The sequence below is a fragment of the Seriola aureovittata genome, chromosome 18 (genome assembly GCF_021018895.1).
Source record: "Seriola aureovittata isolate HTS-2021-v1 ecotype China chromosome 18, ASM2101889v1, whole genome shotgun sequence".
Classification (NCBI taxonomy): Eukaryota; Metazoa; Chordata; class Actinopteri; order Carangiformes; family Carangidae; genus Seriola; species Seriola aureovittata.
Window position 1 is genome coordinate 18,214,435 of NC_079381.1, and position 21,938 is coordinate 18,236,372.

General features: G+C 39.2%; 2 protein-coding genes and 1 long non-coding RNA gene across 6 annotated transcripts; 1 reads left to right on the forward strand and 2 right to left on the reverse strand.

Moving 5' to 3' along the window:
* Positions 1-22: 22 nt before the first annotated feature.
* On the reverse strand, positions 23-4,333 carry phyhd1 (phytanoyl-CoA dioxygenase domain containing 1). Of its 2 annotated transcripts, none has more exons than XM_056403075.1 (11): positions 4,175-4,333; positions 3,500-3,658; positions 2,668-2,743; positions 2,528-2,575; positions 2,387-2,442; positions 2,195-2,257; positions 2,071-2,092; positions 1,729-1,875; positions 1,437-1,553; positions 865-991; positions 23-598 (listed from the first exon to the last, which is right to left on the reverse strand). In XM_056403075.1, exons 1-11 carry the CDS (start codon positions 4,205-4,207, stop codon positions 550-552), a joined length of 897 nt encoding a protein of 298 aa, XP_056259050.1. In that variant the 5' UTR covers positions 4,208-4,333; the 3' UTR covers positions 23-549. The 2 variants fall into 2 exon arrangements, with proteins under 2 accessions (XP_056259050.1, XP_056259051.1); XM_056403076.1 differs by having other exon boundaries at positions 1,747-1,875; positions 4,175-4,332.
* Positions 4,334-4,417: 84 nt separating this feature from the next.
* LOC130186214 (uncharacterized) lies at positions 4,418-11,098 on the forward strand. 3 transcript variants are annotated; one of them, XR_008830269.1, is made up of 4 exons: positions 4,418-5,874; positions 5,963-6,047; positions 6,141-6,268; positions 11,011-11,098. It is a non-coding gene; the product is annotated as an uncharacterized LOC130186214 (long non-coding RNA). The 3 variants fall into 3 exon arrangements; XR_008830268.1 differs by having other exon boundaries at positions 4,418-5,660; positions 5,761-6,047; XR_008830267.1 differs by having other exon boundaries at positions 4,418-6,047.
* lrrc8aa (leucine rich repeat containing 8 VRAC subunit Aa) lies at positions 9,797-21,541 on the reverse strand. Its single transcript, XM_056403073.1, has 3 exons — positions 20,684-21,541; positions 13,088-15,212; positions 9,797-11,305 (listed from the first exon to the last, which is right to left on the reverse strand). The coding sequence occupies exons 2-3, from the start codon at positions 15,200-15,202 to the stop codon at positions 11,030-11,032; spliced, it is 2,391 nt and encodes a 796-aa protein (XP_056259048.1). The 5' UTR covers positions 15,203-15,212; positions 20,684-21,541; the 3' UTR covers positions 9,797-11,029.
* Positions 21,542-21,938: the final 397 nt, after the last annotated feature.

Genomic DNA, 21,938 nt, shown 5'->3' on the forward strand with positions numbered 1-21,938 from the left:
GTGGTTTATGATCATTCATACATAAAGTTGAGTTGTTTTTTATTTAAGTTGCATCTTAAAATCAACATACTTGACAACAGAGATGCTTAATGTTTTGTCTGCAAAAAAATAGGAATCTGCCATCTCATTTTGACAAAATGACCCTGAACAAGAAAAAGCTGGTTGGTGACAATGTTGATGAGGAGACTCTGAATAAAAAAGTAGATCTAAATATCAGCTGTATTTTTAAGTTTCCATGGGTAGTTGTTCAAAAAGATAAATGTTTCTTCAAATTAATTTCTCATTTAAAACATTGATACACTCTGAAAAAATGAGTTAGTAGCCATTAATCCACTTTTGAATTTTCACAGTTGAAGTGATTCTGGATCGGGTCACGTGCTGGTATACATGTAGCTCAGAGAAACAGATGGTGTCATGTAAGATAAAAAACAAGCCATTAGAAATTGCAGCAACTTGCTGTGGTTAAAAACAGTTCATGCATATTGGTGCTTCTTCAGTAAAAATAGAGGATCTTGTGTTTTTAATAAAGCCAAATCCCAAAGATATCCTTCATTTGGTGTAGAGAGGTGGGAAAGGGAGCTCTTCAGTGGGCTGCAACCTTTAAGAACCAAAGAGATGGAAACATCATAGATGGATTAAAGAATAGTTTCATTACTTTTCAAGTTTGTTTTCAAATAACATTCATATGTAAAAGGAAGACTTTTATTTCTTTTTTCAAAAATTATACAGTGTTACTTCGATGTCTCAGAACTTCATTTCATTCTTTCCCCTGTGTGCTGATTGTGACAACCCTCTGTTGGAAACAGTAAAAAAAAAAAAACTGAAAGAAAACAGAAATCCACACCAACTCTAATACACTCTCACCAGTTGTCAGGGCTCCAGCAGGTGTCCTGGGATTCCATGATGTGGAAGGTGTAGACGTGGCGAGAGTCTTCGGAGTTGTTTTCAGCGCTGCGATGCACCACCTGCCCATGGATCAGGACTACGCCACCTGAACACAGACTCAGACCAGTTATCCACAATCTAAAAATACTCGGTAAATTATTTATATTAATATAATTGATCAGAAAAGTTTTGAATTGTCTGTTGATTCATTAAAGGAATAGTTTGACATTGCAGGAAATATACTTATTTGCTTTCTCGCTGGGTGATACATGAGAAGATTGAGAGCAAAACTATTTGTTGGCTCAGCACAGTGATTCCTACCTGTCACTGCGCCTGGCCCAGAAACAGATCCACACTCTCGGCAAGAAAGCAGTTCGCAAAATGTCAAACTATTCCTTTAATCTGTTTCAGAACTACACAATGCGCATTAAGCATATTATTTAGATACTTCCTGAATACATAATAAACGTGTGTGTGTCTCAACACCACTAGATGTTTTCATTTCATTTCTGTCATTTTCTAACTTAAATTTAAAAACACAAGTGAATTACCTTTTTTAACTGGTGCGGCAATAAACTTCTCTTCATCATAGGCCTGCTCTTTTCCAATGAAGTCTGTCAGGGGATAGGTGCCCTTGGGGGTGCGCACCATACGCCGAGAAATACAACCTGAGAGGGGGAGAGGGAGAGGGAGAGGGATGTACCGCAGCAAAAGAAACAAACCGATTTCAAATACTAAATCATACTGGATTATGGAGAGACACATAGTGGCTGCAGGATTGTTTCGAGTGTTTCAAACTGAGTAGAGTCGGTACTTTAGAAGCCACAAAGCAAGATTAGTTACAGTTTATTGACAGCTTACTGCTGTGTGACCCTGGGATAAACCACAGGCAGCCGTTGTTGACGGTGGCATCTTCCAGGGCGATCCACATCCCCATCACTCTGCCCAGGGGCTCGGTGTACAGAAATGTGGCATCTTGATGTGGTGTCACTGAGAAACAGACAAGACTCTGCTACATATTCACAATATAAGGATATTTATGTAAAGCATGTTTTTGCATTCATCACATTGATGTTGATGACATGTTCTCATGAAATAAGCACTGGGTCGAGTTTGAATGTAAATATAATGATATATAACTAGAAAATAAAGTAAAAGTTATGTATTTCTTCTTCATTTTCTTACCTTCCCCACCAATTCCTGGTTGCTGGAAAAGATGGAGAATGCAAAATTATAGTAGTTTAGCTCATCCTAAACTACCCATGCAGCATAATCTAAGACTATACAGATTAGACATATAATACTTTACCTTAAAAATGTACATGCTTTGCAGTATCACAGGATTTGCAAGACCCAGCTTCTTAGCTATGCCCTAAGAGAACAACATTTGATATGAGTGTTGGTTATTGTGTGACTTAACATATATATATATATATATATATATATAGAGAGAGAGAGAGAGAGAGAGAGAGAGAGAGAGATAGTTCAACAGCTCACTCACCTGAACCTTGGGTGAATGTGTAACCTTTTTGTACAACGGTTCATAGGCATGTAGTGCTAAATGAAGAAAACTGGGATTAGCTAGGTTGTTTTGGAAAGCCCTGTGCACATGTTGTTAGGAGAATTCAATTATAAATCTTACCATGACCGACTTTATTCAGTGACCGCTGTTTTGGTACGATGAATTCAGCTGCAAGCCAAGAAATGCTTTACCCATCTCATTTGGTATTTTGCCATACAAAAAAGAATGGACAGACTAGAAATCATTTTATTGGAGCTTACCTTTGTCGTCGAAAACTCCTTTCTCGAAGAAAAAGCGAATCTTATCTCCACTGGTGATGAAGTAGTCAGCATTTCCCTGCAGGTCAAAAGGTTTACATCGGTCACCTGATCCGCCAGGGTGTGATTACATTACAGAGGACACACTCCACAGACACTGACTAGACTGTTGACATAGGAGTTTGCTATTAGCCTGAGCTGAAGGACACTTAGGGTCGGGGTAAATCAGTGGAGAGCTAATGTATTGTGAGGGAAATATGATATTCTGATGGAATGGGTGTGTTTTGCTCTTGTGTGGAGTTTATTGCATGATTTGGTGTTGAAGTTAAGAACGACATATTTCTGTCGTTTGAGCAACCAGGAAGGGTTAGGGTTTGCACAACACAGTTTTTCGGAAATGTTATGATTGTTCCAGTGGAAAAAAAATCAGGCTTAGCCTATTGGGTAACTGTTTGCTTTGGTGATTTACATCTTTGCCAAAAGGCACTGACCAATGACATAATAGAGGGGACCTTCCCTATATTATTCAGAGCACTTTGCACGTTTGACTTGAGAACTTGTGTGTAAACTGTTTCTCTGTACGTACATAAAGCACTTTCACCTGTTAGGCTAAGACTTCTTTTCTTTGATAAAGTAGATAAATCAAGAGAGGTTTTTCCATGACAGTATCCACACTACAGACATCGTGAGACTTTCTGCATCTGCGGAACATAAATGGTAACATTACCTGCATCTTTAAGCGCAATGCGACGGCAAGCATGTGAAAGAAATATTGTTGAATAATCTGTGGACACTGTTAAAGATTTATCCCCTGCAGTGCAGTTCATTAGGCCACCTGTGTTTTGAGCTGCTCGTCGTGATAAGTGGAGAAGGTGGTGCGGCAGTGCTCTGGGACATCCATCTGGTCCACAATCTCTGTCATCTTCTGCCTCAGTTCATCACACTCCTGAGAGGTCAGCAGCCCGTCCAGAACCACATATCCATCATCCACATACTATCAGGGGGGAAGGAAGTGCTGCCAAGTCAGTTTCACTGATTCCTTTTCCATGACTGTTTCCAACTTCTCCATACAAAGATACACTCTGTTTTTCTCAATTTTTGTCAACTTAGGGAATGGTTTCTCAGCATTCAGCACAGACAAATATAGAGTCTAAAATTTATCAACTCCAAACGAGACATGTGCCCTTAATGCAGATGTCATGCTTTACGCAGCAGAATAAATCCCCCTCATTGGCTACTTGTGACTGCTGTTGATGTTACGTAATGGGTCGGAAATGAGCACAAACACTTGTATGAATGTACGCAATGAATAAAGCATTGCAGAAATGTGACACGACAATAAAAAAGAGTAAGACTATACATAGTTATTAGAGCATTACAGACTTTGTTTGACTATTTGCATTAACAATATTTCACTTAGCATTTGCAATTAAAGTTAAAGCCTGTAGTGCAGGAAACTGGCTTGCTACAGCTCACTGTGGTTTCGTTTGTGAATTAATGTAACGCTCACCGTTTGCACATCACGATCTGTCATAAAATCCATGGCGGTCAGCTCGTAAGGATACAGCTCGCGAGTTACTTTATGTGTGTCCCATCCACGTAAAGACCACGTGACCTGTCTGAATCGATTAAAGTGTAACTGCACGGAGACCGTAATAGGATTTTGGACTTTAACTCTTTCGTTGCAAAACATTGAGCTACATTTGCAGTTCATGGTGGTGCAGTAGAATGACCTCTAGATGTCGCTCATGTCGTTGCTGTGACATGGAAATAAACACAATGACTTACAGCGCCATCTTGTGATCGGTCTGAGTAGTTGTATAAGGCAGAATGCATGGTAGCATGTAAGTTAATACATGTTTTGAGGCACTTATATTTTACTTGAATATTTCCATTTGTGTAATGTATAGAGTGTATCCAGTAGAGACTAGTATAAAATTGAAATACTCATATAAAGTGCAAGTAGCCCAAAAATGTAAGTGCAGTACTTGCACCACTGGTTGCAAGCATAGGTTGCAAGATAACTAAAAGTCACATGATGATTAACAGGACAGGAAGGTAGGAAACACAAGATTAATGTCTACTGTCAGGTATGATTTTTTCTTAAGAAGATTGTGGCATTAATAACATCTTTTTTTTTTCTTTTTTTTTTTTTTTAAATCTTTTAAAATCTTTTTTTTAAAAAGAAGGTAAATTTACTGTTCAGTTGAATTCGTCAAACCCCATAGAAAGTATCAGCTAAACTCTCTAATACTTTGTACATGAAGACTAGAGAACAATATACGGTGGAGGGCCCAGAATTTCATCCTACGACCACACATTAGCCACTTAGCTGATGTTATAGAATATAGCTAAGGCTCCTTCAGTCCTATTAAAGAAAATAAATGTTTTATAATATCATGATTTATCATGGTAGGCGTAGAGGCTAATGTACTGTACTTAAGGGGAGACACTACAGGTGAATTATCTAATAACGTTATCACCATCGCGACGTTTATATGCAAATGAGGCGTTAACCAATTAAAATGCGCAGATTTGCATACATTAGCCAAGGCACTGCAGGTGAGTAGGATAAAAAAATAATTAAAAGATATCACGACGGAACTTTATCTCTTGATATATGCCGAATAAATGTCAAAAAATAATTATCTGAGTATTTTTTACATTTAAATCCACGTATTTTTCTTCCATTAAAACGGTTTAAAAAGTTTGACGTCACCGTCACGAGCGCCGTGCAGGAGGGGCTAGCTAGCGAATGTCTGCCGACGCTGTGTTTTTGTTTGCTCTGACTCCCGCAATCTTTTTCCCTTTTTTCTTGACCTGTGGTTAAGAAAAAATGGCTGGAGTTCACACATTTTGAAGAAAGAGGTGTTCTGCGAACTCGAGGATATGCATTTTTCACAGGACTCCTTCATAGATAACGGCCGGACTGGCTAGCTACCTGAAGCTGTCAGAAAACGTGGTCCCTTCATTGTACTGTTGGCGCGTCTCCTCCTGTAAAAGCCAGTATTATAATTTCCACTGCTAGGTTAATTATCTAATGTAAGGGAATTGGTTATTAAATATGTAATCATTTTCTCTTGACATATCTTTTAGACAGCTACCAGAGATGGTGGTTGTCAGTGTGAGGTAGCTCAAAAAAGCGCCGGTGTCCAAGTGAAGCCACGATATACACAGGAGTAAAGTCTCTGCTACCCAGGATCTTTGCAGGTAATATGTCTAATGTGTTGTTGTCTGAGCTTCCCCCTCCCTTTTTATCTGTCATTTATTTTTTTAAATTTGTTCTTTTAATATCCAGTACTCCACTGTACAGTGCAAAGAAGTATATGGTATTTGAGGACAACTTGCTTCAGTTGTTGGAACTTTCCTGTCAGTTCATCCAGGTAATTAAATCATGTCTTATCACTGACATTCATACTGAATTATTGCTCAGTGTAGCTTTTATCAATACAAAAGCATTTGCTCTTGTCCCTTAGATATGCCACCACTGCCTTCATAGATCCCAGTGGAAAAGCCAGCTGTATATTGTGAACATCCCAGCTGGGAACCTACAGCTCTCAGCTGCAGTGGCTTTCAATGGTGCATCATTATTCAAGTCCAGAAGGTAGGCTGAGGTGTAAAAGTCAGTTACTTAAACTTCAAAATGCTACCGTAAGAAGAAATAATGTTTAAGCTCTTGATGTGACACAGCAGGAAATGCACATTTGTAATTAGTAACATAAACACAACTGGATTGTTTATGGAGGTGAGCCAGCTCCAGAGTCCTGGTTTTGTTCATGCTAGCTTAGTGCACGCAGTGACTTACTGGGACAACTAATACAGATGTGCCATTGTTAATTATATTAATTAGACCTGTGTTTTTCCTGCCAAAATGAGCCAAAAGGTCAAAAGTTTAATGTTTAAAAACTGCTTCTCATCAAAACCCATAACAGTGCTCAGGACTTTCTCCTGGAAGAAAAAACATCCAGCAAAGTGGGAATTAACATTTTTTGCAACAGGATTTAGTGTTTAGTGTTTATTTTATTATCATGTGTCAGAATGGTACAAAAGTAGGGTCTGAACATTAGGAAATCAAAAGTTCAGTTGTTCATTGATACAGACGTCCCGCTTAAAAAGCCAGTGTTCAATCCACTTGGCAACAATTAATTAATAAAGGCCTTTTCACGTGCGATACAGACAGTGCTGATCAAAACAAATCTGTCCATCCAGCTTTCAGGCTTCAGGCTTATTTACAGCAATGACTGTTGCTAGGGGTTAAGTGGTTGGCTTTCAGTATGGCTATACTGCACACAAGTTCAGCATCAGCATCAACAAACTCATGCTGTGAAATGAAATGGATGTGAAACAAGAAAAAGGAAACCAACATACTGTTTTCATATATCCCTGATCTACAGGCATCAGAATACAGATGGATTTATCGTAAATAGTAAATACAATCATGGATTTAAAAAACAACCATTTATACATAGGTAGAGATTAGATGTCAATACAATGCAATCATGGCAGTTTTTTGAATAAAGCAATTTTTTTTTTTTTGTTCAAGTGAAATGGTTTGTAACCGTCCAAAAATGTACACGCTCCAGGAATATTAACAGATGATGATGTGTACTGTTACACACAATGCCCACACTGGAAGGTGAGCTCACCTCCATTTACAGTATGCTAGATTGTCAAGTTGTTTCTGTTCAGTTGTAAAATCTTGTCTTGTTTTTGAGGACAGGCACTGCATCCAAAAAGAAATCAGCAACTCAATGTCAAACCCTCTGTGGATTTCTGTTAATTCTCTGTGAGAATAAACTGATCAGTCATGCTGCTTAACACAGACGACACTGTGTAAGGCATACATAACACACAAACAAGCACGTTTTTGATATTTTACACTTGAACATAAATTCAAAAGAGAGAACATGGAAGTGGAAAGAAAAACTATTTTGGCACACAATGGAAAAAAAAGCTTTTAAATGTATTGATTGAGGCTATTTAGTGTGGACAAATGAGACATGATACTAATCAAAGTGCTAGAGATTTCTAGTAACCAAGGGGAATTTTATTAGTCACTAAAACTTCCTCTTTCGTGTGCTCTGCAAATGGCTGACTGACCTCATCTCAGACCTTCACACTAATTAACTGACACTGACGTGCAGGAAAGGGAGTATGCTCAACTCGTGACTCAGAGGGAAGTGACTGTGAGGGACTGTACGTGTCTGTAGTCATGGCTCTGGAGGTCAAACAAAACTACTGATGTGATTCCTGGGCAAAATATTTGTGAATATAAAGGCAAACGTTAGTAGTAAAAAATGCAACTCAAACATTTGAGTGATGTGTCATAATGCTGATGTAGACTGACAATGGTAAAGCTGAAATGGAAAAAGGCCTGATGTATGAATATATCAACATGTACAGTATATGGAAACTTTTAATAAATCCAACTATTCTGATGAAGTGTGAATAAGCTCCCAGAAAGAAGAAGAAAGATTTCTATGGAACTGTTGAAGAGTAATTGAGTCCACCTGTTCCAACCAGGGTGAATTTAGGGCTAAAAATATATCAGAAATTAAATTCCTTAAATACGTAAGGATGAAAAACACACTTGAAACAATAGCTGATGTGCTCTGTTTTGAAGGGACTATTTTGACACTCTGGTGCACTGCAGGAGGGGGATCTTTAGTGTCAGCAGCACTGCACTGGACTGCACTGCACCACTACATTGAACCATGTTACTTCCCTCCAGGTATACATTATGTGTAATATGATAGTATCTCAATTACTTGACTATTTGCAGTCATTTTTTGGCATCCAACAGGTCAACAGTCACTATCTGTAGAGTGTAATGAAAAACATGTTTTTGCTCTTACTTGGCACCTTTTAAAAATTAAACTAGAGCATAAATATTGAAATGGACATGCCACTTCAAAGAATTATGTTTAAAAATTGTACACATGAGGGAAAAGCTGAGATTTCCTTGTGAACTACTGTCTTGACTGCTAGTCAACACATTCAAGACAAAAGACTGCGCTTTAAGACTGTCTGGGTGCACTTTACTAGTGACCCCTCGAAGGGCATTTGGATTTAAGGCCATGGCCTAAGTGAAACAAAATTCACTGTGAACAAAGGTGCAGTTGTATTATTACAGTGAAACTTCCCTTGAAACTCTTGTATAGCTAAACTAAAACAAAAGAAACAGCTGGTAACAATAAGACCACATACCGCATGTCTGATATGCATGAAACAAAGACGTTAAACATTTCAGCTATACATTTTACAATACATGAAAAAAGAACAACACATGACCGTGATGTTTGTGATCATTAACAGGGCGTACGGCTTGTAAAAGGTAAGGCCATATTAGCAACAAAAGATGCCTGGCTGGAGTAAACATAGCAGGTATACTCCAAATGATGCTATTAAATCCAAGGTCTTAACGAGAAAAGCGTTTCAAGCAGACAAAGCACTATTGCACTAATTTGCACCATGCATGTGGAAATCACATATTCTGCATACTCTCTCTGTGAATAAATGTTTCCCTTGTGTAGGTCGGTCAAAACCAGTTTCCTTTGCTCTGTAATTTCCTGTTTGTCCTCATTTTGCTCTTGGATGGATAAACAAAGTGCTGATGAATGTCCAGTTTCCCCTCGAGTAAACTGAGCATGATAAATATAATGGCTAGCATACAAACAACTGGGCACTTGAGTCACTAACATCAACACTTCTCTTTCTAAGACTGGCAGTACCTGGCAGCTAGTTACAACTCTCCTGTCTAACATCTGCACTTCATCCACTTGGAGGTGCCATATAAGTAATAATCACACTGAGCATAAAAGTACCTTGATTTTTGCTCCTTTTTATTGGTTTATATTATCTAGCAGCTGTGTGATTAGCATTGTGCAAGCTTGCATGTTTTAACTAGATAAAAACAAAGAAATCAACTGTGACAGGGAGTTCTCTGAATGTTTGTGTCTCTGTAGCTTTAATACAGGGACAGCAAACTTATGTGAGCAGAGGGACACTGTATAATTACAGTCTGGTCAATGAAGAAATATATTAGCCTTCAATTGAAGAAAGGTCACTTGAGATCTCTGGCTACAGGTTTATGTTCCATAATAAGCTTAAAATAAATTGTTACTCTGTCACTCACTTAATTTCCATCACATATTACTTGAGTGTTAACCCAATCACATTACAGCCTCATTCACAGGCCCAAGCATGATACCAGTGTATATTAGCGTTTTAAAGCAAGAAATTTGTATCTTTGAGTCAAAATAAATTCTTGACTTTGTTTAAATAGGCCCAAATGTACTGATATAAAGCCCATCTCACCTACCTTAATAAGACACATCAGTAATGTATGTGATGTTTAGTCATGCAAAACAAGGTAAAGCTTGGTTACATGTCTAAATAAGACATGATGTTTTGTGAAGCAAAATAAAGTGTCCAAGAAGAAGCTCCCCAGCTCCCATACAGCTAACGAAAAGCCTGGCCACAGGACGACATTATAAATTAACAACTGCAGGGTATTTAGACATTGTACTGTAGAGTTTGTTCCCATTTGTTTCCCATATGACAGCTTTTCTTTGATGTCGTTTCATCAGTCTAAGTTAAGGCCTAAGCTGTGAGATCACCTATGGGATGATCTTCATCATAGAGTCATTTTGTTCGCATAAAAAGATGCATCCAAGCACGTTGAGTGTACAGAGAGCCTGAAGAAAACAAAAAGGGCCAAACCTTCATGCCTCAACAAGCTGGCTGTCAGTTGCACTATTCATTTTTTCTAACATCTGCCAGTATTCTCAGTAACACTACACTGCAACTGCAAATGTAATAGTAAAAGTAAAATTTAGATTCTCAAGGCCAGAGGAATGTCAGGCAAACATTGCTATGAGCATCTTCAATTTGTGCATGTATCCCACGGCCAGCAAAGAAGTGATAGTCAGCACGCTTAGCTCACTGGCAAGGCTGAATCGTGCAAAGTTTTTTTCTGTTTTTTGGCTCTTTCCAATAAACAGGATTGCTTTAAACAGGTCCTACTGTGGCATGCATATGTGACGTCACCTGCTTGCATCCCTGCAGCTTGATATTTAGAATTAAATTACAGAAAAGCCACATTAGTAAACCACCTTTCATCACCAAGGTTGGTTATGAGATTTTTCCTTGAAGATCATGAACTTAGAGATTCCTTGGAGGTCTTGAAGTATGACATCCATGCTTTCATAGTTCCTGTCAGGGAAGCCTCATCCCTTGTCTGAGCCCCCATGGACAACAATGCTGCAAACCTCTCAAGGTTTGCCTCTCTTTATAAACAAAATCACTTCTCGTTTGTTTCTCAAATAAAACTTTTCTCCTTTGCAGCTCACCGCTGAGGTTTGGTTCAAGCTTGCTCCTTATCGGCCCTCCAAAGCTGCTCTTTGACTTCTGATGGCAGCGTGTTGAACAGGTCCTCCTCCACCACCAGACCACTCCTCTTCAACAGCCGACACTCGCCGAGCTCCACCGGGAGACACTCCAGACGGTTCCCTCTCAGCTCCAGCTGGGTCAACCCGGTGAGTTCTCCGAAGCGTGATGGCAGCGTCTGCAGGCAGTTGTTTCCCAGATTCAGTGTACGCAGCTTCTTACACTGGAAGAGCTCCGGGGGCAAAGTCTCAATCTAAAGTGGAGAGGACAAGAGGCAGAACAAAGAGGGGTGTAAATTACCAGTGAACAGAAAGTCTGAGCTGTTCAATTTTTAATCCATATGCCATGGCCAGATGAGGCAGGGACCAGAGATGTGAGCAAAGGGCATTAAGAAAAAGAGGCAGCTGCTTCAACTATATTGAGCGGAGAAGGGTTCGTTTATAGATCCTGTTCATTTCAGATGTTACCGAATTTAAAAAAAAAAAAAAAAAAAAAGATTAACACAAGCCAGGCCCCAGGACAGGAAACAAATCAAAATAAGATTAAAGGGTACTCAAAAGTTGCTGTCAGACTAAGTTTCATAACAGATTTAGCATACTGGAAAAAGAAAACAAACAAAATAGCTTCAAAGACCGACAAATAATTTAAAACCAACAGCCAGCCATGTACCCTCAGAGCCTTTGTGGCTTACGCTCCATGAACTTCTTGTCCTATTTTGAATTCTTTGTGTTTGCCTAAAAACAACAATTCGAACCCTAAAGCTCTATAAGCACCTATTATTAATTAACATCCACAGAAATCACATCCCATCTACATTGACACAATATTCACAATTACACAGCTAATTTAAATTGATAATGTGCTAACAGTGTAAGGGAGGATGTAGGCAAAAGAGGCCTTAAAAACACCTTGAATTGTCTCATTTAATGGAGCTATTTTTGGCTGCACACAAAATACTGGAACCTATTTCCAGTGTGAAACCACACAAGCAAACACAATAAAATGGCAGTAATAGTACGCTTTACTGAAAACACATGATCCTGTATGCATGCTTTTGAGTGAAAAACAGCGTTAACAGGAGAATGCTGTTTTTCTAAATTCTCACGGTGAACAAACAGCATCTCCCTGAATGAAATTCCTACATTGCAAATCAAATAAAAAGCATTTTGTTAAGACTGAAATGATGTACTACTTCACCACAAACCAAATGGACTAAACCACCCAAAAGGACATCATTGGAGGTCTTGAAATCCTGTAATGGCAGGATTTGGCACAGCCCTCAAAATTTTTAAGTTAATGACCTTTTCAACTGAAATAAACAGCAGCCTAAATAAAGGGCATTTGTGAGGGTTTACTTGAAAAGTAATAGTTCACTTCTCAGGATGTATACTGGAGATGGAAACATTTTTATCATCCTCTCTTCGAAGAGGGAATCATGCTCAAAGAATCATAATGTGCTCTCACAGAAAAATTGTGTAATTAAACCATAAATGTGACTAAGCTTTGAACTCTCTACTGGTTTCAATTTATTATACTGAAAGAAGAAAAGAAACAAGACCTGTAGTAAAAACCTGTGGTTCATTCCACACAGGACTTTTATCTAACATGTTAGCAGTTCATTTGACTGCTGTGTACAGGACATGCCTGAGTTTCAGTTACTGGAAAACAGATAAACGGACCGAGATCATAGCAGGGTTTTCAACTTTTATGTCACCTGAACTCAAATGTTTTAGCTGCATGAAGCTTAAATCTACACCTCTGAGGACAAAATTAAAACTGAGAAGTATACAATACTGTATTTGTTGACAATACACAACTGAAAAACTGTCTAAGCCTCAGTCATGTGGTTAGTCATAATTTCCAACCTATCCATGAACATCTCAGCGTTTATAAGAGCTGACCTTTGTAAATACCTTATCTGGCCTTTGAGCTAATCTTATTCACACATGATAGAGAGATAGAGGAGTGGAGACAAACTTTCACTGAGATGAAAACATTGCAGTGAAAAATATTTTAAGTCGTTTTTTTTTCTCACCCTGTTTGCTGTCACAGCGAAGTACTGCAGGTTCTGGAGGAAGCCTACATCAGCGTGGATGCTGGTAAGATTGTTGTGACTCAGGTCTAAGAAGCGCAGCTTGCGACAGAAGAAAAGCTGGCTGGGGATTTTCTCAATCTTGTTCCTGTTCAGATACAGCCGCTCCAGGTTGGTAAGTGTTCCGATCTGAATGGGTATGTAGGCGATCTGGTTGTACCACAGCTTCAGGCACACAAGCCGATGCAGATGCTGGAAGCTGATGATCTCCTCTATTGTCTTCAGATTGTTGTCCTTCAGGTCAATCTCCTGCAAGTTGTGCAAACTAAAGATGGAGTGAGGAATGCGTTCAAGATCGCAGCGAACTAGCTCGAGCTCCGTCAGGTTGACCATTTTCTTCAGGCTGTTGAGCACCATGAGCTTGGTACCCTCGTTATTGATGGAGAGCTTCTGGAGGTGCACGCCCACATCTGTCACTACCTGCGGCAGCTTGGTTAGGTTGCTCTTGAGACGTAGCACTTTGAGCCTTTTGAGCTCCCTGAGCCCATCGATGACGATGTATCGATTGTTCTCAGCACTCAGGTTCCCAGTTAGGTGCAGCTCACTGAGGTTCTTCAGACTGTAGATCCACAGAGGGATCTCCTTGATGTCAGTGAACTTGATGTGGAGAGACTTCAGGTTTTCCCTCAGGAAAGCCAGAGCTGGAGCCTCAATTTTAGCTGGTGTGTGATAGAGCCACATCTCTCTCAGGTTGGAAAGCTGGGCAATGATTGGTGGGATAGTTACATCAGGGATAAGCTCCAGCTTGAGCACTTCGAGCTCTATCAGATCAAACACTGTGTCTGGGATCCCACTGAGCATGAACAGATGCAGCTCCAGCTTCTCCTGGGAGTTCTTGGTGATGCGCTGCCTCAGCTTCTCCAACGTCCACTCATTGTTCAGGTTCAGCTGCCTCAGCTTGTTCTCGCTCACCTCTGACAGAAAAACAGCAAAGCGCTTGGAGTAGAGAGGGTCATACTGATCTATCATGTGTAGCATGAAGGCAAAGTCGTTCTTCACGTCAGGGATGTCACTATAGCTGCTCTCCTCCCGGATTGACTCAAAGGAGTATCTTTTGAGGGAGCGGCTGAGCATCCAACACAGAGTGTACATGCAGATAAGACCATAAACTACAACCAAGCTGATGTAGAAACAGGCCAAAATCTTGAAAAGTGTTGCTAACGGGTGAGCACAAGAGAACGTGCTATACCCTGTTAGCTTCTTAAGGTTTACCGCACACACTACACTGAATCTGATGTAGTGTACATAGTAGGCTGTGTAGCAAATTATCAGTATAAACTTGATTACTTTGATGATAGTCTGACGTATGTAAAGACGGTAGACTATATCACCCTCCTCTACATGTATCCTGAACTTCTTCACCTTCTCAAATAGAGCCTTAGCCTGCTCCCCTTCTTTTTTATCTAAAACCCCAGTTTCAGAGCGATCTACAATTCCTTGTTCAATTCTGGACTTTGTTCTTTGAAGCATGGGCACGCTAGCTTCCACATCCTCGCTCACACATGAAGCCTTCTTGTCCATCGAACCATTCATTTTGCCGAGAGGTTTGGGATCGCTCTCCTCCACCACGGTCTCAGACAAAGCCCTCGTTGTCCACGGGGAGTCAAAGCACTTGAGGAGGATGGAGACAAAGTGCTCCAGTTTTGAGCTTGTGCGGGGAAACTTGAACCAGAAGTTGCTACAGGCCAAGAAGATGAGGGTGTGGAGTAGCACCAGATAGGGGAAATATTTGGCAAACCAGTGTAGTTCGTTCTCGTAGCAGACTGCATCAACATAATTATACTGATGACGGTCGAGGTCATACTGAATGCCTTTGGGTTCCAGTACATACGGGGTGGTCATGTTTGGGACGGGCATGGTCTCGCATGACCTGTTGACCACCCACTTGCAAGGCAGGCAGATCATCTTGTCCTGCGTGACCTGCAGTGTACCACCGAACACTGCGATCATCAGCATGACGATTGAGATGTAGTCGGTGAATACATCCCACCATGGCTTCAGGATACGGTACGCTGGCTGGGTGTCAGCAAAGTACCGGAGCTCTGTGATGGGAATCATGATGGTTTATCTAAAAAAACAGAACACACAGAAAACAGAACATGAAGAATTAGTTGGTAACACGTCAATTTTACAACATGATGGACAGTTTTGGAAACCTGTATGTGCTTGTGGTTAAAATCATAGCACAGCAAAATGTTATTCCAGGGGGTTGTTTCTGGAGTTGCCTGACTGGCCAACAAAAAGAGGCCCAGTTGCATCAGACCTGTTTAAATGGTGTTGATTGCCAATTGGACTGCACTGTTGCTCCTACATCATATGGGAGGGGGAGTGTTTTGTAGTTAGATTTTTCTTATTATTTCTTTGACAACTGTGTTTTTGTTGTCCCCCCATGTCTCAGTTTTTAAGGTCAGTTTATGCTGCTCAGTTCTCTTCTGTTAGAGACTCCAATGAGTCCAATTCAGTTATCATCACACATATAGCACAGTCAGCATGTTAAAAGCCACATGTGCAGTTGCCAGACTGGCAGTGATTGTATGTACTTTAGAGTCTGCTGTGCAGTAGGGATAAACCCGAGCATCCTGCATATCCCGACAGCACACAGCGGTTCAGAGACTGCAGAGCAAGTGGAAGCACAAGGACCACAGGCTCTGACACAGCACAGTTCACACAAGTCCTGTTTTCTCCATCTGATGTGCTTCAATTTTTCTGCATGACCATGTTTACGGCCTGCTGAAGTTTTAACAGTGTTTAACAGTGTTCCTCTAAATTAATATATCATTCTCAGAAGCTAGGACAAATTCCACTCAAATATCTCAGAACAAGACACAAATGACTAATTTTAATTTCAAGAGGAGCTCAGTCGAATGGGTTGATTCTACTACTTACACAGTAAATTATCAGAATGAGAAAGAATACTTAAATCAAGCCAAGAACTTCAACTTTGACTTGAAAACTCTCTCAGCAAAATGGAAGTGAAACCAAGTGCAATCGTGCTGCTGACCACAAAACAAATAAACCCTAAAACCAAGACACTCTCCCAGACGTCCATTTACGCTTCAGTACGTCTGTCAAACCACAACTGGGTTAATTCCTCACACAGTAATGTGAGTAATGCAAAAATTACAGCAATCTGAGCATTTTCTTTCTTATCCAAGCTGTTTCAAGGCTTAATGTTAACCCTGGACTAAGCTGTAACATGGAATAAAAGTGTAATGTGGGCAAGCCCCATCTTGCAGTATATCTGGGGAGAATAATCAAAAATCATCGTATCACTTTTGTTTCCTTTTAGAACACAAAGCTGGGAGCAGTTGATTTAAAGAAAAATCTCCAAAATTGTATTTCACTGTCTACTCAACTCTTACTTACAGAAAAGGGATGAAAGAGGATAGCTGGTCAAGTGGTCACAAAAAAAGCTTTGTTTTATCCAGTTCAAACCAGAATGGTACAGTCGCTGTGGGCCTCCTCTGTGAGGCCACTGCTTTACCTCAACTCAAACTACAGCACACAGAGACCCAACAGCTGCTAAGAACCTCTAAATGATGATCATTCACATGGTATTAAAAACAAGAGACAATCTTTGACACAAATAAAGTTTCATTCCACTGTATGGCTAAGATCACAATCCAAAACCATAACAGCCCATCAAATATGTTTCGACTGAAACTGTGTGAGACTGCAGTAGAAGTATTTCCTAATTCAAACTAAAGCTAATGGCCTATCACATGACTGCACTGATGCACAACACTCAAGTAAACTGTAACTATAAAGATTAAAATAAAAGCTGTAAGTTTTGAAGAGAACTCTGACTATCCAGAATATTAACAAACAAAGATCCTGTAAACTCAGTGTTACATAATAAACATACCCAGTCACAGATATCTTTGGTCCAAAAGAACATCCAAGTTTTTTTTCACATTATCCTGGAAAATAAACACAAGTCTGCAAGCTCTTTATCTTGTCTATGAATCACACTGCACGTCTTCCTGAACCACCACCCACAATTCCAACTAAGGACTTTTCTTCTGATGAACTGTAAGCAATCTGATCATTCTCACCACCACAAACACAACAGAGGAATATGGTGTTCTAATCCTCAAATTAAAACTTCATTTAAAAAGAAAAAGGTAAAGACTGGACTACATAGCGCCTCTTCTCTTGGTTTCCTGTTTGTAGATTTAGCCCAGTACATTTCTCCGGAATTTGTTCCTGGAACAGAGCTGCTTTTGTGTAGGCGATTTTTGTCAATGAGGCTCTGACACATGGGCTGAGAGAGGTACAGGTGAACCTGGATGCTGTGAGAGCCAATACATTACAGAGCCAAGCACCATTTTCCTCAAGGACACTAGTGTCTCAACTGAATTCAAACAGAAAAATAGAGGGGAAAAAAACATCTGACTTGAATGTCAATGGCATATTCTCTACCTATATCTCCTGAAAAGATTGTAAAATTTGCCTGAAGTCGACCTTTTTAACTAAATTATTTCAAATTGACATCAACAAACTGATTAAATAATCTAAGAAAACATTATTCAACCACAGGGTAACTTTAAGCCACACAGGAAGGTCAAGGTTCTGAATCTGACAGCTGATTGAGGCCCTTTTATTTGAGGAGTGGTATGTTTATAGGTTTCCTTAATGTATGGATGGAAAGAATGTCAGCATTGCCATCATTTATAGAAGGCTTAAACTTTTATTACATTCCATTAGACTGATTTGTGTTGTTTTTCTTTGGTACATCTTTCAATTTTCTCCCTGCAACAACTTAATTTCCATGTAAGTACTTGATTACACCCAAAGGACCTTCCAAGTCCTAGCAACAGAGAGCATTACACAGCCACTGAGTGATTCTCCATCCTTATTGTTCACTATGATTCAGCATGGATGAGTAACCTTCAAGGGATGATAGTTTTTGGGATTCTTTCACTAGTTCTGAGTTGTTGAAACCATTATTTGCATATCTCTGTTGTGTCAACAGCATGCGATCTATAGTTGTTTTTTAACGTGTGCTGGACTAGATGTAGGGAAAAAATTAACCAAGTCTCAGACAAGTTTAAAACAGGATCACAAGACTCTGTGACTATCTCATACTGAAAGTCTGTGAGTGATGAGTGCACACCAAAGCTCACACAATTAGTTGATTGATAGAGAATCAATCCACAACTATTCTGTTAAAAAAAAGAATAAAAAAAAAAGTCAAAACATTTCCTCATTCCAGCTTCTTTAATGTGAGAAATTGTTGCTTTACACAATATTACAGATATCTGACCCACCTGATCATATAGTGTACACTTATGAATTCATTCATTCATTTCACTTGAGTTCATGCTGACTAGTTTTATTATTAGTCCACTTCCAGCCAGTAACTTGTGGTGTTTTCATGAAATGTGCACATGAAATTGCGCCACACAACTTCCACTTTCAGTAAGTTGTATTGGACTATACCAGCTGGGATGGGGGGGGGGGGGGGGGGGGGATTTGGGGGGATTTGGGTGTATTGTAAGCATTTATGAATATATAGTAGATTTTTTCTTTTTTTTTTAATCACACCTGTGCTTGTTGTTAGAGTAGTTGGTGATCCTCTGTATATACAGAGGGCTCAGGGCATTGTTTTGCCCTGCAGTTAGCCTCTCTCTGTGCTCTATCATCCATGCTGCTGCATCCATCGAGTCTGCTGGTCATTACAAAAAACAAAAGACACAGCTCTGAAAACCTATTTGAACTGATCCTGGTCCACATTACACCCCAAAACTGCTGGTTGTCATCCTGCAGAAGGGTTATTCCACCAAAAATCCTACATAACTGAAATGCAGAATCTTATTATGAATTTGACAAAAAAAAACTATAACTATAACTACTAATGTGAAGTGGTCACATCTGGCCATTACCTGACCTGTTTAATAAGGTCAGCATCAGCCTTGATAACAAGAAAAGATTTTGGTCTCTTCTGCACATATAACCTATCCACAAACAAATATATTTGAGAGGTGAATTATTATATCATTCTGATTTTTATTAATCTGCCTGTTGCTGGGTTAAGCTCAAGCCAGCAACATATCACTGTATATATTTTGAGGTGATGCTGTTAATAGCTGTACTGAGGGTATAAAGGAATCAGGATCATGTTCTTAGCAGGTGATAAGGGGATCACAAACATCCACAGATCCTTCCAAAACATGAGATTTCCCCTGTCCCTTGAAAACAAAATCCTTCTGGCATGGGCCATCTGTAGGAAACAGAGTTATCACAGCTTCAGATCTCAGCCCATCTGACCAACCCTGCCAATGGCAGACTTGACATTAAGAGACTGCAGCGCAGTCCTGACCAAATCAAACTGGTTCTGGCTCACAAAAACCTACTTTTTTTTCTGAAGAAAGCACTGGAGAAGTCACACTCATACATGTTCACATTACACATCTGAAACAAGGGCCATTTAAAGTGACTTCATAAAGTCTGTTTTGATTATATAATTTCACTAATGTGGTTAACCTTAATGTGACGAGTTATATGGCCAATATTGCACAGTCATATATCACCCTGACCACAAAAGACTACAATGATGCTATAAAAGATTCTACACTGAAAAAATACAAATACAACACCAAACATATACGCTATTACATGGATATTACCGTAACACTATAGCCTATTGTATCACTGTAATATTTGTGTAATGATAAAAACACAAATTCACTATGAACTCAACAATATACTAGGGCTGCCACTAATGATTGTTCTCATCATCAATTCATACTTTTTAGATTAATCATTTTGATAATGAAATGACAGTGAAAATTGCCTATTATAATTTCCCACAACTCAGGGTGACATCTTTAAATGTCTTGTTTTGTCTGACCAACAGTTCCAAACCCATATATTATCAGTTTACTATCATGTGTGATACAGATACAGCATAAACTCTTCATATTTGAGAAACTAGACACAGCAAATCTTTGACATTTTAGCTCGAAAAAAATGACTAAAAGGATTACTTGAGTATCAAAATAGTTGTCGATTAATTTTCTGTTGATGGACTAATCAATTAATCAACTAATCATTCCAGCTCTACAATATATATATATATATATATAACCACAGACATAATTTTATTCGCAATGGAAACACTGCAGTTAATCAACTTAGCTTTAATGTTTTTAGAGTCCTACAGTGTGACGCGTATTTCCATAATTAATATACTGTTTACAACCTCAGTGTTTAATCAGTAATATTGTTTTTCCATAATACCAGAATACCTTACTGGCCTTCAACTGTGGATGAAATGTATCTGATCTATGATCGAGAATATATTATTAGCTCAAATTAATCTGGGATTAAGAGTCTGACTGTAATGCTGACTGGTATAATAACATGTAATCCAACCAAGACTGCGACCTTTTACTAACTGGTCTTCGCCACAACAGGCTGACGAGCGGCAACGGGAAACGATGTCTCATACCGATGCCCAGTTAGCACGCTGCGGCAGTGAAATCACACTGAACCACAGCTAACCAGCTAGTTACACATTTTAAGAAAAATGCCCACCTGTTTTATTAAAGCTGGTGTCTCTCGCCTCCTCCGCACACGGGTGACACATTTCTCTAACGTTTCTCGGCAGCTGTGGCCAGTCGGACACCGGGCCGGGGCCCCCTACGACAGTGACTGAGGTGAAACCCACACGAAGGCACAAACCGTGCGGGTCCGTCAGCTAGCACAAACCGTTGCTGCTGCACGAGACTGGGGGAAGTCCTAAGACAAAGCCGTTTTCAAAATAAAAGCACAGCGGCAGTATGAGAAACTGTCATACAAAAAAATCTTTATTAATGAAGTAAAATATTGTATAATTGCTATATTATGTTAATAGGCAACATTAGATCTTTGTTTTCATTGTTTTTCTCTTCATTTCTTTTATGTGATGTGGAGGTTGTTTTTGTAGTACTAATTATAATGTTGCACCTGATGAATGGTTATATTCCACTTCTATAAGTTGTTGTACAGTAAATTATAAAACATTTGTATACAGTACTATGCCAAAGGCTTAGGCAATTGAATGTTTAGATTCTTGTCCAGGAGACATCTGCAGTGTGACAACAATCCCAATCCCAATCATAGAGCCAGAGTTATTAAGAAATATATTCAATGACAAGAAGAACAAGGTGTCCTGCAAACGATGGTATGGTCCCCACAGAGATCTGAACATCATTGAGTTGGTCTTGGATTACACGAAGAGGCAGATAACACTGAACTATGGCAAATTTTCTGAGATACTTGGAATAATCGACCTCTCAAGTACCTTGAAAACTGAGCAAATGTACCTAGGAGAATTGATGCTGCTTTAAAGGCAGTGAATCATTTTTTTCCCGTTTATTGTACTTTGTATGCTTTGTATAAGGTTAATAAATAAATAAAAACAATTTATGGCATTACTTTTTAAAGTATTCTTATAATATACTCACTTTACTGTAATACATAAAGGTTTTGCACACTGCAGTTTATTTTCAAGAAATTATTATGTTTGAATGGCTTTGTTTTGATTCCAAGGTGGCAATTTGGTCATGTATTTACATTTTTAAGTTTTTAAGAAGATGACACAATTTTTAAAAATAGTTTTTAGCATTTTAATCTCTCTGGAGCTAAGTGATTTCACTGTTTGAGAGGCCAATACAAAGTTATTGTGTCAGCAAAAAACCATACAAAGTTACAAAAATGAAGTAATATAGCCAAAATTTGACTTCCAGCTATACATGAAGCATTTCAAGTTCTCATCCTCTTGACCAAAAGTATTGTGGCAGATGTGCTC